Source organism: Musca autumnalis, unplaced genomic scaffold (assembly GCF_047663935.1).
Source record: "Musca autumnalis isolate F117 unplaced genomic scaffold, ASM4766393v1 scaffold_3, whole genome shotgun sequence".
Lineage (NCBI taxonomy): Eukaryota > Metazoa > Arthropoda > Insecta > Diptera > Muscidae > Musca > Musca autumnalis.
In genome coordinates this window covers 153,170,916-153,187,745 of record NW_027411866.1, presented here as the reverse complement: position 1 = coordinate 153,187,745, position 16,830 = coordinate 153,170,916, and the positions used below count along the sequence as shown (strand labels likewise).

The 16,830-nt window shown below is 34.8% G+C and overlaps 2 protein-coding genes across 3 annotated transcripts in view; one reads left to right on the top strand and one right to left on the bottom strand.

The window, feature by feature from the left end:
* The window catches only part of LOC141397961 (probable cytochrome P450 313a4), a 69,795-nt gene extending 69,478 nt beyond the window's left edge, over positions 1 to 317 (top strand). For both annotated transcript variants that reach the window (XM_073974992.1, XM_073974993.1), the window contains exon 8: positions 35 to 317. In XM_073974992.1, the coding sequence (XP_073831093.1) occupies positions 35 to 192 (158 nt within the window). In that variant the 3' untranslated portion in view covers positions 193 to 317. The remainder of the gene's footprint in view (positions 1 to 34) is intronic.
* Positions 318 to 6,826: 6,509 nt separating this feature from the next.
* The window catches only part of LOC141397960 (probable cytochrome P450 313a4), a 37,212-nt gene continuing 27,208 nt past the window's right edge, over positions 6,827 to 16,830 (bottom strand). The window contains exons 2-8 of the mRNA XM_073974991.1: positions 16,555 to 16,755; positions 15,282 to 15,470; positions 15,146 to 15,218; positions 14,925 to 15,075; positions 7,688 to 7,840; positions 7,181 to 7,616; positions 6,827 to 7,054 (exon numbers count right to left, since the gene is read on the bottom strand). Coding sequence (XP_073831092.1) covers positions 6,882 to 7,054; positions 7,181 to 7,616; positions 7,688 to 7,840; positions 14,925 to 15,075; positions 15,146 to 15,218; positions 15,282 to 15,470; positions 16,555 to 16,755 — 1,376 coding nt within the window. The 3' untranslated portion in view covers positions 6,827 to 6,881. The remainder of the gene's footprint in view (positions 7,055 to 7,180; positions 7,617 to 7,687; positions 7,841 to 14,924; positions 15,076 to 15,145; positions 15,219 to 15,281; positions 15,471 to 16,554; positions 16,756 to 16,830) is intronic.

The following is a 16,830-nucleotide window of genomic DNA, read 5'->3' as shown; positions in this document are numbered from 1 at the left end:
TTTAATAATTTAATATTTTTTTCTTTTTTTCTAGGAATGCGCTACTCCGAACTGCTTCTTAGAATGGTAGTGGCTAAAATAATAAAACGTTACAAATTTTCAACTGCAGCCAAATTAGAAGATTTAGAATTGCAAAATCATATCTCAACTCAATTGATTGATTATCCTTCACTTACAGTTGAGCGTAGATAAAGAAACTGTTAATAAAGTCTATTAAAAAAATATATTTGTTATAAATTAATTTTACCAACGTTTATTGTTCCATTAAATATAAATACAAACAAAAATAACAAAATTTATTAAAAATAGAATGAAAATGAAAACGGTTATAGTTTTTAAAATAAATAAGAAAGTGTAGTAATCGACCAGCCATGCAATACCCTACAGCTCTACTCCTGCACATGAGAAACAAGTGAGCAATGATGATAGTCGGGGCAGGGCCGACTATGTGATACCTTACACCACTACCCCTGTGCATAAGATTTTCGCTGGTAAACGTTTCTTTTAGGGAAATGTGTAGCGTGATTACAGACCACCTACTCGAACCTACCTTGTAAAGGTCTTATTTTTTACTTCCATAACCAGGCTTTGCATTTGGGCGGTCCTCAACCAAAGAGATATTCGTCATTATAATTTAAAAGCAAAAATGGAAACTTATGTTGGATTAGCGACCACGAAAACCTACTTTACATTGTTGAAAAGGTGATATTTTCTTCCTTCATTTCCTTATAGAAGCGGAGATATTATTATGTATTACCGACTATTGCCACATCTCCGTTATTTGGTCACCTAGGTCAACCTATTTTGCATCATTGTAAAGATGGGATTTTCTCTTTTCATAGTCAGGCTTTGCTTCTGGAAAGTCCACAACCAAAGCTAAGATATTCGTCATTATAATTAAAACCGAAAAAATGAAAATTTGGGTATTGCGATATCTTCGTTGTTTGACCACCTACGACAACCTACTTTACATCGTTGAAAAGGTGATCTTTTCTTCTTTCATTTCCTTATAGAAGCGGAGATATTAGCTTTATAATAAAACGTTGAAGTTTTCTCCAAATAAGTTTTTGCCCATTCCGACCCCTGAATATTATCCGACCATGACCAAAATCAATAGGCTTCTTCCCCTCCGGGACTCCCATCAATAGCCAAAATTTGGTGACGATCCGGCAAAAATTGCGACCTGTAGCGTGATTACAAGGTTAATACGGACAGACGGACGGACGGATACACATAGCCAGATCCAGGGACGTACGCAGGATTTCATTTCGGGGGGGGGCCCAACTTGACCAAAATCATGAACATTTGAAACGTTACGTAAATCTATTTTAAAGGGTTTGTAAGATGATTTTATACGATATATTGACACAAAGTACATAAATTCATAGTATTTAGGGTACAATTTTATTTTTGTACAGAGTATAAAATATACATACGAGTAAGTTCTCGGATATATAGAATTGAAAAAAACCACATCAAAGTTTTTAATTTTACAACCGCAGAGGATTGCAATTGTGTTTGATATCGCAAGATTTTCAGCATTTCGAAGATCTTAGATTAGATTTTGGGTATTCTTTTAATCCGATCCCTATATAACTCTATTCGCGAGTAGGAAAAATTAATTTATACACGGGTAAAGGTATACCTCGAAAAAGAAGAATAACTCGAATCCGCAAGTGCAGCTTGGACTTCTTTATATATTGTGTCGATAATCTAAGAATAAAATATTATTTTTTGTCATAAAACGCCAAATTTGCTTCTTTACTAGAAGTGAGAGAGTCTGTACAAGACAATTAAAAACTTCAGAAATTTAAAATCGGACGATACCGACTACGACTCATAGACTCCGAATCCTTCTCGCAGTACTGTTTGAGACTACAAAACTCATGTTTGGGCTATGTCAAATCATTCGGCAAACTCTTAGCTAAATCGTGACAAAACACTTTAAGTGGAAAAAATTCCATGATTGTTGTTCCATCTGTTATAGAAGAAGCATTATTTTTTTCATTTTACGAGTTGACTTTTATGGACTCGATGACATTAAACACTTTGCTGGACTCAGTTCTTGCAACTCATTGGAACTTGAATTTAAATATTTCTTAAATTAAATGTATTGTTTAAAATGTTATATAGTTTTGACAAATAACAATCGATCCTTAAAGAACCCCACATAATTATTCGCTAATATTAAGCAAATTAATCAAGAAGGATCACTCTTGTACAAAAGAATTTTATATTAATCATAACTTGTAATCGGTTGGAAACGAACAAAAAAATCGTTAATTTTGATTTCTGAAAAAATTGGCCAAAAGATATGTACTCTCAGCCTGTGTGAATACACAATCCCAAATATTTTCCCCAACAAATATGTATTCAGGAGCTTTTAGAATGTTATGGTTAATAAAAATATCGAAACTTTTGGGATATTTATCTTAACAATTGTGGAAGTTCGGAATACATGCATACGTTTTGCTAAAAAAAATTAATTTAGATCAAAGCGCAGAAGTGTTAAAATTTTGCGGAGAAATACCTGTAAAAATGGAGCGACAAAGTCAATTTTGGACATTGATCTTATCCTGTCTTATCTTGTCTTTAGCAATATTGTAGCCCGCCCTCAGGCAGCAGAACTTATATGTCATACAAAAAATCGACTAAATATAGAAAATTTTGCGGAGAAATACCTGTAGAAATGGAGCGACAAAGTCAATTTTGGAAATTGATCTTATCTTGTCTTTAGCAATATTGTAGCCCGCCCTCAGGAAACAGAACTTATATGTCGTACAATCGACTAAATATAGAAAATTTTACATAATTTCTGAAATTCTAGTCAATAGCTGCTAAACCATTGTGAGTTGAACCATGTTACCTTTACAGAAAATCTTCCAAAAAGTGCGCTTAACAATTCCTTGCAACATTCTGAAGATGTAAAATGCTTCCTTCATGTTGTTTCAGCAGTATTTTATGCCACTCTTTTTACATCATGTATATCAAACACCGTTGACACGAATAGATTTTTCTCATATTTGGCAATTCGTGGTGAATTATTGATATATTTATTACATGATCGTGGAAAAATATTCAAGATACACCGTGATAGAGACATTAGACAAAGGCATGTTTAGATGAATTGTGTATCACATTCAAGCGAATTTTTTTTCAAAGGTATCATTACGACAAATTTGAAAGTTTGGGAGATATGGTGCAAACTATATCAAATCTGTGGTACTTTTAGATATTGCATACATCTTATAGCGCTTATGCAGTTTTTCGAGTCGATTTTTTGTATTTTCTATTTTCTTTGTTCCCTTATCTATAAGTTTGCTAAAAAGGTCAAAACAAATTTCGAATTGGTTTCCGAGATATAGCCCCGATTCAATATTTAGCCATTTTTAGATGAGAACATAAAATCTTAGCTAGATCTGACAGAACAATACCCAAATAGTGTTTTTGTCGTTTGGGTCTGTACTTTCATAAAATCCTCGGTAGAAGTTGTTTGCCCACGACTACCTTAAAAATGTTGGATAGACACGGTGTGCCTTAACCAAATTTAAATGGAAGTTGCTTACACCTTGGAAGTTTTTGCAGACTCTGAAACTACAATGCTCATAGATGAGAAATATCAAGAAACAAAAAATTTCGCCGGAGGGATTTTCAAATAAATCGCTATTTAGGTTCACATTTTTAGGGGTTCTTTAGGTTTTCACGATTGGAAACTGCTAGTCCTATGTAAATGGGCGTAAAAAAAATGTTGTATCTGTGAAAATTCTCCACTAGATTAGCCTTCATTGTATTTTCGTAGGTTTTACCGTTTTTGAGATATAGAATTTCAAATTGAGACAATGCCTGACTGTATCGACTCCTTATAAAACAATATCATGCTCAGTGCGCCTTAACTAACTTTTGATGAAAACCGCTTACACATGGGAAGATTTCGCGGATTCTGAAGCAGCAATGTGCATAGATAAGAAAAATAAAAAAACTGAAAAAATCGACGGAGGGATTTTTAAATAAATCGCGATCAAAATTTAAAATTTTAGGGTTTTTTAGGTTTTCACGATTTTGCTTCGAAACCGCAAGTCGTATCGAAATGAGTCTAAAGCAAATGTTGTAGCTGTGAAAATTCTCTACAAGAGTGACCTTTAGGGTTTTTCGTAGGTTTTACCATTTTTGATATATAGAGGTTCAGTTCAAATTTTTAGGTTTTTATCTTAAGTCTTCAAGATTTTGCTTGGAAACCGCAAGTCATATCAAAATGGGACTAAAGAAAATGTTGAAGCTGTGAATATTCTCTACAAGATTGGATGATTTATTTTTTTGTAGGTTGTTCCATTTTCAAGATATATAAGTTTAATTTGGGAAATTGCAGTAATGACATTATTTTATAAGGAGTCGATACAGTCAGTACAATGCCTCAATTTGAACTTCTATATCTCAAAAACGGTAAAACCTACGAAAATATCTTAAAGGTCAATCTTGTGGAGAATTTTCACAGCTACAACATTTTTTTAGGCCCATTTACATAGGATTCGCGGTTTCCAAGCAAAATCGTAAAAACCTAAAGAACCCCTAAAAATGCGAACTTAAATCGCGATTTATTTGAAAATCCCTCCGGCGATTTTTTTTTTTGTTTCTTGATATTTCTCATGTATGAGCATTGTAGTTTCAGAATCTGTACAAACTTCCCAGGTGTAAGCACCTTCCATTTAAAATTAGTTAAGGCGCACCGTGCAGAATTAGTTGATGATCGGGAAAACATACAAGTGGATTTGCTAAATATAGCAGATTTTAGCTGCTGTTGACGTAAACAAATTCATTTTACGTAATTCTTTCCCCTACTTTCTGGCAAACAATTTTTCAAAAATTGCATAACAAAATTTTGGTCAAGCCTCTGAGACAAATTTCTAATTGGCTTTTAAGATATTGTCCACGGAAAACCCTTAATAAATTTTGTCCAACATAAATTTTTTCATGCACTTCCATTGAGTGTGATGCCTCGAGACCTCTATATAGCTCGAATATGACATAACAATCATGGTGTATATTCATTACGGAAGTCGTATATAATAGTGGATTGATATGACATGAAGAAGTAATTCAGAAACCATTAGAAGTTTCTCTCAAAAAGAGTATAGGTCCAAACAAAAAAATTGAAAAATTCTCTTAAAAAAAACTTATTAATGATGCTCATTTTCTGAACAAAAACTTCAGAAAAATATAAGTTTTCGTATAAGTTTTCATTTTATTTTAAATCTCCAATCATTAAAAAATGTTTATGAAAAAGAAAATATGTAATAATTTTTTACAGTAGCTTAACAAATTTTATTCGACCAAACCATTTCGGGGGGGGCCCGGGCCCCCTGTGCCCCCCCCCCCCCCCCTGCGTACGTCCCTGGCCAGATCGACTCAGCTCGTCTAGATTAATTTTGGTTTATAATATAAATAGAAGTAGGCTCATTATACCCTCAGCCTTTAGGCTAAAGAGAGTATTTACACTTTGATACGACCAAAAATGTGCCTCATCGAAATAATGGTTTTAGACCCCAAGTATGTTTGTACGATATCCGTTTCAGACAATTTTGAGTAGATCTAGCAATATCCGTCCGTCTGTCTGTCTGTCGGTCTGGCTGGCTGGTGCGCACGATAACTCTCGAACGGATCAATCGATTCGGTTCAAATTTTGGGTATCGAAATATTTTGTCCAGATTCGATTTAAGTTCGAAGATGGGCCATATAGGTCCACTCCTTCAGGTACCTCCCCCACAAATGTTCAAAAATTGTCGCAAAACTTGTGCGCACGATAACTCTTGTAGGGAATAACCGATTTGGCCCATACTTTGCACATCGCGTATTTTTTACAAAACTTAGATTAGGTTCCAATATGGACTCAATCAGTCAACTCCTTCGGGTACCTCCCACACAAAATTTCGGAAAAGTTCAGTTTAGGACCTGGTCTCGAATCTCTTTGATTTTTGTTTACGCAAGTTGTATTCGCTGTCCTCTATACGACGCTGTAATTTTTATTAGGGGCAAGTCCATACTTCCTGAGAAAATAGCCTGAAAGTTACAAAAAACCCTATGACACCGTGTGTAGTGGTTGGAGCGCAAGATAACTCTCGAACGGATATGCCGATTCGGTCCAAAATTTGGCTTCCGTAATATTTTGTCCAAACTTAGTTTAAGTTCGAAGATGGGTTATATCGGTCCACTCCTTCCGGTATCTCCCCCACAGAAGTTCGAAAATGTTCGGAAAATTTGTGCGTACGATAACTCTTGAAGGGAGTAACCGATATGGACCATACTTTACACATTCTCATAATATCTACCAGATATAGATCAGGTTCGAATATGGACTATATTTGTCCACTCCATCCCGTACCTCCCACACAAAATTTTGGATAATTTCAATTTAAGACCTGCTATTGAATCACCTCAATTACGATGGTAAAAGTTGTTTCAGGGGCAAGTCTATACTTCTTGAGAAAACAGCCCGATGGGTGTAAAAACCCCCTATGGCACCCCCATGGTCTATGTCGGTCCATTCCTTTAAGTACCTTTTCAGCAAAATTTTTCAACTTTAATCCTAATCAACATTTTTGTCGGTTCATACGAGACCAAAATTTTGAAACCCCCTAAATACATAAGTGTTTTGTAAAAAAAGTGTTTCAATTTGCACAGGCTGAGGGTATATCTCTTTCGGCAAAGCCGACTGATACTTTTTTACTTGTTTTACCTTATATCGTTTTTTTACAGTCACAGGCTGTCTGTATATCTCTGTTGGCAAAACTGTCTGATACTTCATTTACTTGTTTTTAATAAACTCAGATAAAATTTTTTAATCAATATATTTTATGATTTTTTACATAACAATTATTTGCTGCCATCTAGTTTGATAATTTACTCCTCTGTTCAATAGTAAGTGGAGGATGGTCATCAAAATCCAATGATATGCGATTGAATAGTACAAAATCCTCGATTTTAGCGGTGGTTGAAAATTTATACCGCTTAATTAGTTTAGCCATTGCAACTCTGAGGGTAACTTCGGCAAAACGCATTCCTATAAGGTAAAAATATATTTTTATATATTTTATTTTAATTAAAACAACAATAATTTCAGTCTTTTAGACTCCATTTTTCTACAACTTGGAAATCTCAGTGAGTATTGCGTGTTTGCATATCTTACCTATACAATTTCGCAAGCCCTTGGCAAATGGTACATACGCATACGGATGACGTTTCTCAACGTTAGAGGGTAGAAAATTATCCGGATTAAATGTATCTGCTTCAGAACCCCATACATCTTTATTACGATGCAAATTATAAACATCTATTCCCATTTCCAGACCTTCAGGTATAACAATGCCATTACTTAGTGTTAGATCTCCGCCAACAGCTAAGCGCCCGAACATGGGAATTGTAGCAAATATACGCATAGTTTCCTTTATGAACATATCCAGATAGGTTAGTTGTGTAACGTGTTCATAAGTCACTTGAAACTCTCCGCCATCGTTAGCGGGAAACATTTTACATATTTCAGCATAGACTTTTTCTTGATATTCAGGATGAATGGCCAACATGAGCATGGTTTTGTATAGTGTAGATGAAGTCGATTCAAAAGACTAAAGTATGAGAAAGAAATATTTTAATATTTTTTTGTAAATTTTATGTTTTTAGTTTTCATATAACTTACCGCAGCAAATATATGCATCATGCTTGTTATGGCAAGATCTTTTTTAATTATATTGTTTTTTATGATTTCATGAAAATATCTGGCAATAGCCTTATCACTGTTCTCCAAATATTCTATATCATTTTGAGTTCCTTTTGAGTAGTGGTTGTATGTCTGAAAAAAAAGGCAAAGACAATAAATAAATCTTAGAAATTTGTCCAAAATTTACGTAAATTTTCTTCATACAAGAAATTTTTTGTCTTCGTAAAGCTTATACCCAATAGTAGAGGTCATTGAGCAGATATAATGGTCTTAAATCCAAGTATGTTTGAACGAAGTCAGTTTCATACAATTTTACAGTTACGAAGTCCCCTCGATTTCATCTGTCAATTCCATTGCTCAAACGTCAAATGAAATCAAATGGATTTTAGATTAGATTTCATTTGATACATACGCAAAGGAATTGACAGATTAAATCGAGTGGATTTCGTTAATGTAAATCTACTATTAGCCCTGTCCGTCCATCTGACTGGCTGGAGCGCACTATAACTCTTAAACGGATCGAACGTTTTGATTCAAAATTTGCACTTGGTATTATTTTGCCAAAATCCAACACGGGTACCTCGCCCACAAAAGTTCAAATTTCTTCACGATAAATCTTGGTCCAAATATTACACATTAGGGTTATGACTTTTTTACAACCTCGTATCCCTGTATGATATTTTGATGAGTTCTTACCTAAGATCGCATAAAATCTCAAAAAAGTGATTCGATAAAAAAAGTTTGCGCACAAAAAGCATTTAACGTTTTTATTTATCAAAACTTTTGAAAAATTTTTTTAAATCACTGTAAGCAGATATTTAACTGGGAACAAAATATAGGGACACACGTGTAACAGGAACTAATTTTTTGAGAATTTTTTCATTTCATAGAATTTTTCAAAAATTTTGATTTCAAAGTGGTTTGTGCGGAACCTTTTTATACCCTCAGCATTTATGCTAACGAGGGTATATGGCGAAAAATCAAAAAAATTTAACATTGATGAAGCCAATAATTCGCGAAATATTGCAGTGTACCACGAAATATGACCACAGTTAGGTCAAACGACTGGCTAAAAAAGTTAAATTGCGCGGAAGCTATGACCGCGTAAATGAATAAAAATAGGTAAAAACACGTTGAAGCAAACGAGTTTTTTTACGTTGTTATTCGGTTGGCGGCTAAAGCGTTTAAATTACGGATATCTGTCCATAATAAAAGTAGAAGAATACAAAATGAAGATTACACTTCTAATGTGTCACATTTCAAATTCTCCACTACATCCACCTTTTATGGATGCTGACATTTTGAAGCCAGATTTTAGGTGTTTTTTGTATTTTTGATCAAACTGCAACGCGCATTCGGGTATTTCAGGAAACATATAATAGTATCAAAGTACTCGCGATTACGCATAATTTGATATGAATATTGACTATGTAGCACAGACAGCATCACAGTAATCCACTGTCAAAGACCAAAATTTAGTGCGATATTTTTTTGGGTACAATATTTACAATATCCTTTTGATTATGCTGGGACCCCAAGATATTTTAGTTTTTTGATGGTCCGGATCATATGAATCATAGATCGTGAAAATCCATCCACTAGAACGGCGAAAACAGCAACTGCAAAAACCGAAAAATGGTGTGTGATGCTACATCCACGGTTCTTGAAGGATTTTATCGAAATAAACCTAATCGATGTATTTTTTCATGGATGATAGTGAAATCGGATGCGCATAAAAAGTGTATGCACTTTGTGCAAATTATAAGCATTATACAGTTTGTTGCACACTAAATAGCAGACGATGTTACATCTTAGCGGCCACAGTAAATCTTGGCAAATGTGTACAAATTAAAAGAGAAGAATTCGCTGTATTGGTAAACCGCATGCGCATCAAGTGGTTTTGAGGATTTCACGATTTACACGCATTTCAAAATGAACATTACCCGATACAGTTTTATTTCAATAGTATACCCCATTTAAAGGAACCCAACATTTATTTGAACGATACCCATATCTTCCGCTAGATGTTAGCGTGTATTCGAGAAGCGATTAGAATAAAAAATGTGATTTTTTGCGTGAAATTTAATTAAAATATAAGAATAACTCCGACCAATTTTTCCTACATTTTTTCAACTAACTCACAAAATAATAATAATTCTTTTACAAAAATTTTATAAATTTCCTCAACATATTTTTTTGTTTTTGCTATAATATGCAAACCACTAAACAGATTTGTATAGTTTTGGTTTCATTTGAATCTTCGCGATGTTTAGATTACGTACATATTTTTTATATATTTTTCAGATGCATAAACAGGCTGATTTTTATTAAAACAAGTTGCAAACTAAAAATTTTTTTGAATTCTTTCCTAATTTCCGCGAACATGTACAACCTTTCCACTTATGTTATGGGACCTCAGTAAACACATAGTATGTAGGAAGCCATAAATTAACAATGTTTCTCGATATAATGAGTAGCGTTTTTATAAGATTTTTTTCTAATAATCAGAATTGAAACCGCCACTACTTTTGCGCACAATATCCAAAATTAGTATCTTCAACAGTTTTGAGAATGGGAATTTTTTCTCAATCCATGTACCAAAAATCGTTCATGTAGCGTCAAAATAAAATGTTAATTTTTTTCAAATGGAATATTAAAAAATTTGACTTTTCCTCATATACACTTTCATACTGGCAAAATGTGCCTCATCGAAATAATGGTTTTAGACCCCAAGTATGTTGGACGAAATGTGTTTCAGACAATTTCGAGTTGATTTAGCCATGTCCGTCCGTCTGTCTGCCTGTCTGACTGGCTGGCTGGAGCGCACGATAACTCTCGAACGGATCAACCGATTCGGTCCAAAATTTGGCTTTAGTAATATTTTGTCCAAACTTAGTTTAAGTTCGAAGATGGGTTATATCGGTCCACTCCTTCCTGTACCTCCGCCAAAAAAGTTCGGAAATGTTCGGAAAATGTGTGCGCACGAGAACTCTTAAAGAAAGTAACCGATTTGGTCCATACTTTGCACATCGTGAAATTTCTACGAAACTTAGATGAGGTTTCAATATGGACTCAATCGGTGCACTTCTTCATGTACCTCCCACACAAAATTTTGGGAAAGTTCAGTTTAGGACCTGCTCTCGAATCGCTTTGATTTTTATTGTAGCAACTTGTATTCACTGTACCCCATACGATGGTACAAGTTTCATCAGGGGCAAGTTCATACTTCCTGAGAAAATAGCCTGAAAGGTAAAAAAACCCTATGACACCGTGTGTAGTGGTTGGAGCGCAAGATAACTCTCGAACGGATCTGCCGATTCGGTCCAAAATTTGGCTTTCGTAATATTTTATCCAAACTTAGTTCAAGTACGAAGATGGATTATATCGGTCCACTCCTTCCGGTACCTCCCCCACAAAAGTTCGAAAATGTTCGGAAAATTTGTGCGCACGATAACTCCTGAAAGGAGTAACCGATTTGGTCCATAATTTGCACATCGTAAAATTTCTACCAGACTTAGATGAGGTTCCAATCGGTAAACTCCTTCGGGTACCTCCCACACAAAATTTCGGAAAAGTTCAGTTTAGGACCTGTTCTCGAATCGCCTTGGCTTTTGTTGTAACAACTTGTATTCACTGTACCCCATACGATGGTACAAGTTTCATCAGGGGCAAGCCCATACTTCTTGACAAAATAGCCTGATAGGTGCAAAAAATCCCCTATGACACCGTGTGCAGTTGTTGGAGCGCAGCATAACTCTCCAACGGATCTGCCGATTTGGTCCAACATTTGGCCTTCGCAATATTTTGTGCAAACTTAGTTTAAGTTCGAAGACCATATCGGTCCACTCCTTCAGGTACCTCCTCCACAAAAGTTCAAAAATGTTCGGAAAAATTGTGCGTACGACAACTCGTGAAGGGAGTGACCGATTTAGTTCATCCTTTACACATCCTAATATATCTGCCAGGTATAGATCGGGTTCGAATATGGACTATATTTGTCCACTCCTTCGGGTACCTCCCACACAAAATTTCGGATAAGTTCACATTAAGACCTGCTCTCGAATCACTTTGATTTTTGTTGAAATAACTTCCATTCACTGCCCCCCTTTACGATGGTACACGTTTTTTTCAGGGGCAAGTAAATACTTTCTGTGAAAATATCCCTAAAATTGTAAAAATCCCTATGACATGTGTAGTGGCTGGAGCGCACTATAGCACTCGAACTGGTCAACGGATTTGGTCCAAAATTTGGCCTTCGTCATATTTTGTCCAAACTTAGTTTCACTTCGAAGATGGGCAATACCGGTCGACAAGCCCCAAAATTTAAAAAAAATTCACTAAACTGGTATGCACGATACACTTTTTTAAACATTGTAACCACTTTGGATCGACTAATATTTTGACCAAATTTAGTTTAACTTCGAAAATGACACTTATTGGTCCTTAAGGTAGCTCCCCCGCAAAAGTTCAAAATTTTTGTTTAAGTGCAGTTTAGGGTCTGTTCGAAGATCCTTTGGAAATGTATACCGATGCTATTGGTTGTGGTCCTGTTTACAGCGATATTATGTTTTCCGTAGACAGGTTCATGCTTCCTGGCATACTGGTCCAAATGTTATACGATGACCCACTGACATGAATTGTGGGTGCGATATCTATCGAAAAGATATAACTCCCAAAATTAGATCCACTTTCATAATGGTCTATGTCGGTCCATTCCTTCAAGTGCACCTTTAATCCTAATCCTAATCTGTAGTTCAATGTTCACATAGGGCCACAAAATTCTGAAAAGACCCTAAATACATTCGATCTGTCCATAGATGACAGTTTCAATTCACATAGGCTGAGGGTATATCTCTGTCGGCAAAGCCGACTGATACTTTTTTACTTGTTTTGTTATCAGAAAAATAAAAAGGTTTCGCAGGGTTTCACACTGGTATAAGGGAAAACATTTTCTAGAAAAATAGAAACATGTAAGATCGGCGTTAAGTTCGGGCAGGCCAGGTCTCCACCATGAGTTGTATTAAAGTAAAATGGAACAATTATTCCTTTCGTTTATGAAGAAGATCAAATACCAAATTGCAGCAAGTTCGGTAAAACAATATAGCTGACCTTCAAAATACCGAAATTAGGGAGGTACCGTTGCATTTTCCGTACCTACAAACGTGGACCTATACCGACGATTTTCGGTCAGAAGGGCTTTTACCTTATATAAAGACAGAATACCAAATTTCAGCTATTTCAGCGGGTTGCTGTGGCCACAACCTTCAAAATAAGGAAAATCGGGAGGTACCGTTCAATGGGTCTATATTAAGGCGTGTTCCTATACCGACAAATTTCTGGGAGAATGTTGTATACCCCAAACAAAGTACCAAATTTCAGCCATATCGGTGTGATAATGAGACTAAACCTTCAAAATACTGAAAATCGGGAAGTACCGTTCTATGGGGGGATTATATGAAGGAGTGGACCTGTAAGGACAAGTTTCCAGGAGAAGGTTTTATAACCCCAACGAAGACTAAATACCAAATTTCGGCCATTTCTGAGGAATGTTGGGGCCACAACCTTCAAAATACGGAAAATTGGGAGGTACCCAAAATTAGATCCACTTTCATGGTTGTTATATTAAGGCGTTGACTTATACCAACAAATTTCATACACAACGTTTAATATCCCAAATAAAGACCACACACCAAATGTCAGCCATTGCGGTGGAATATTGAGACCGGGAGGTAGCGTTCTGTGGGGGCTATATAAGGGCGTGGTTCTATACCGAAAATTTTCTCGGAGATAGTTGTATACCCCCAACGAAGACTAAGTACCAAATTTCAGCCATTTCGGTGTGATAAATGAGGCTACGTCCTTCAAAATACCGAAAATCGGACGGTACCGTTCTATGGGTGCTATATCAAAACGTGGACCGATATAGTCCATTTGCAATATAAACATCCTAGGAGTAATAGAAACTACGATACCAAATTACAAAGCTCTATTTTAACCCTCCGTCATGCACATGTATCTGGCCAGATATTATACGAATTCAACTGTGATTTAAATATATTTCTAATTTAGCTAGGGGCTTGATTCTCCAGGTACCCTCTACAAATATTGTAAGGTATCGTTTTATGAAAAAACACATTAAAAAAACCTACAAAACGTATACGTAGCGCATGTATCTGACCAGATACACACTCAGTTTGTATGAAGAGTTCTGTACTTTATTGATATATGTATTCCTAACGAAATGAGAAACGATCGTTCTCGTCCTGTTTTGTCATCGCTATTTGGATTCCACGAAAATTTGGTATCAATTTGCAAAAAAAAAAAAAAATAAATGTGTGAACCTACTTTCGACAGTTCATTTTACGAAACATTGTGAAGGGGAAGCAATGAAACCCGAAGCAATTATCTTTTACACGGGTTAAGCATGTACTAAGAACAATAAAAGAGAAAATATATATCTGGTTGGCGTGATAACAATATAACAATATAATATTATCACTAAAATAGCATATTTTTCATATAAATGTACTAAAATACATACTGTATCTGGCCAGATACATGCGCTACGTACGTGACTATCGGAACATGTGCATGACGGAGGGTTAAAAATTGCGAGCTGTATCTTGATTTCAACAGACGGACGGACAGACATACATTGACTTAGAATTTTACCCTGATCAAGAATATATATACCTTATAGGGTCACCGATGAATATTTCGATTTGTCACAAACGGAATGACAAATTCAATCTTCTTCTTTTTTTATTAGTAGCTGATAAAAAAATCCCATTTGCACCAATATTAAAGAAGATATGAGCATTCCTTTGCAAATCGTTTTTATAGAATTCGACTCTTTCAGTGCGATATCTCTGGAACAGTTTGTTAAAAAATTAAGGAAATCAAAAACCACTTTGTGAAAAAAGTGGGAGATTGATTGTAGTCGGTATTTGATTTGCCCATAGATGAGTATCTCTGTCTCTATAGGCAAAACCGGCTGATATTTTTTTTTTTTTTTTTTTTTTTTGCAAAAAACCCCTCTTGGGTTCCCAAAAACGATTTCCTGCAATAAGTTGCCCTATAAGGTAGCTTATATTCCTATATATTTAGGTATGTATATCAAAATGTGATCAATATCTCAATACAATAAATACAATATGAAACTAAATAATTATTATTTATAAATTTGTAATTTTTTTGCTAACTACCATGAACTTACCTCATCAATTTGGTTCCTAAAAAAATCCAATATTTTTCTTTTTTCTTTAAGAACCATAATGTCGGCTAATTTGATAATAAATTTGATATTGGTAAAGTACATGATTAGATACAGTATGTTAAACATTATTTCCGAAATATATTCCAGAGCACTGTTTGAAATATTAAAAAAAAAAAACAATAAATATTTGGAAAATTAAATAAGTGATGTTCCCATCTTACCGTGTTACGCGTTGGGCACAGTATTTCACATCAAATGTGGGACTTTTATCAAGGTCTCGACCCAGCATTGTTTCTGCATTTAATATTAAAAATTATACATATTTTGTTTGCAATATAATGTGCAAATAAAACTTACCCCCTGTAATGGTCATCATATATTCACGGCAAAATACAAGAATTTCGTGTGAATTTTCCATAACATGACATGTATCCAATTCCTCAAATAATCTCGAAATTTTATTATTAAATATTGGCACAAATTCAACAACTTTGGAAAATTTAAAAGCAACATCCAATAGTTTTCTATGTGGCTGCCATTCTTTATCTATAAAAAGTACAAATGAAAAAAAAAACAAACAAAATAATGGGTTAGTTGTTGATTTTGCTTTATTTGTCGAAACATGTCCTTAATCAGTAAAGTCAGCAAATGGTGACGAGAAAAGTCATCGCGTAAGCATAAGCCGAGAATTCAATTGTATGTTAGCACTTACGACATGCATTAATTGCAAAAAGATTCGAACAAAGCGTTAAAGGCGACAGTTTTCTCAAATAAATAGATCGCAAAATTCTTACAGATTATTAATACATATTTGTGATTTAGTGGGCATCAACATAAAATTGTGCATCTACTGTATAATATGCATACTATATCGACACCTCCAAATAATAGTATGCTAAGTCTGAAAAGTGAGTTTTGCAGGAGAAGCTCTCAAAGTTTACAGTTTTCTTTGACCTTCACTACAATTCTGAGTAAACATTTGTTTATAACTTCTGTTCGGATTGACCGATCATTACCAAAATTTGACAGAATTTAAGTTAAAAGACGTTAAATGTAAAAATGTAAAGAACTTGAAAACATGCTAAGTCGACTTAGCATACTATTGTTTGGAGGCGACGATATATACTATACTGTATGCTATGCGTTTTGTATATATTTTACGTGTCTTTATCGAATTTACATAACTTTAGTGGTTCACTAATTACATCGCTCTTTTACTCAAAGAGTGGCATAACTCAAAAAATGCGTTCTCTGAGTTGGCAATTTCTATTTTTTCTACGACTTCGACTTTACCTTGTGTCAAATTTTCATGCTCATATCTCTAAAACTCAACGAGTTACAGCTGATTTACTACGGGTTTGGCATAATTCAATAAAAAAGTTTTTTTGAGCTTGTGAAGCACTAAAACACTTCAAATCATGCTTGATCTTGCACAGAAATTTAGCACTGATATCTGGCTAGCTGTTTGCAAAATATGATCCAAGTAGTTATTTTATTTTTTGTGTAATAATCTTTTTGAGTTGGAAAGTCAAATTTCAACCGCCAACTTAAAACGCGTTTTTCTCGAAATTCGATTTTTTGAGATGTGTCGTTCTTTGAGTAAATGAGCGACATGTTTTCAATTACATACCTGTCATTGTCAGCAATCCATTACCCAAAGCATGGCGGAATCCGGAATATGATAATTTCGGTTTACTTCTTGTAAGTTTCGATGTTAGAATACATTTAATGGTTTCAGGATCACTGGTGAAGAAGTGGGGAAATGGACCAACATAGGTTAGATAATTGTGACCAAGTTTTCGACAGTTCTTTATGCTATTGCGGAGTAGGGCTGGAAAAATGTACAATAAATTTAAAATTAATATGTTAAGAAATCATTCATAACAGGGACGTACGCAGGATTTCA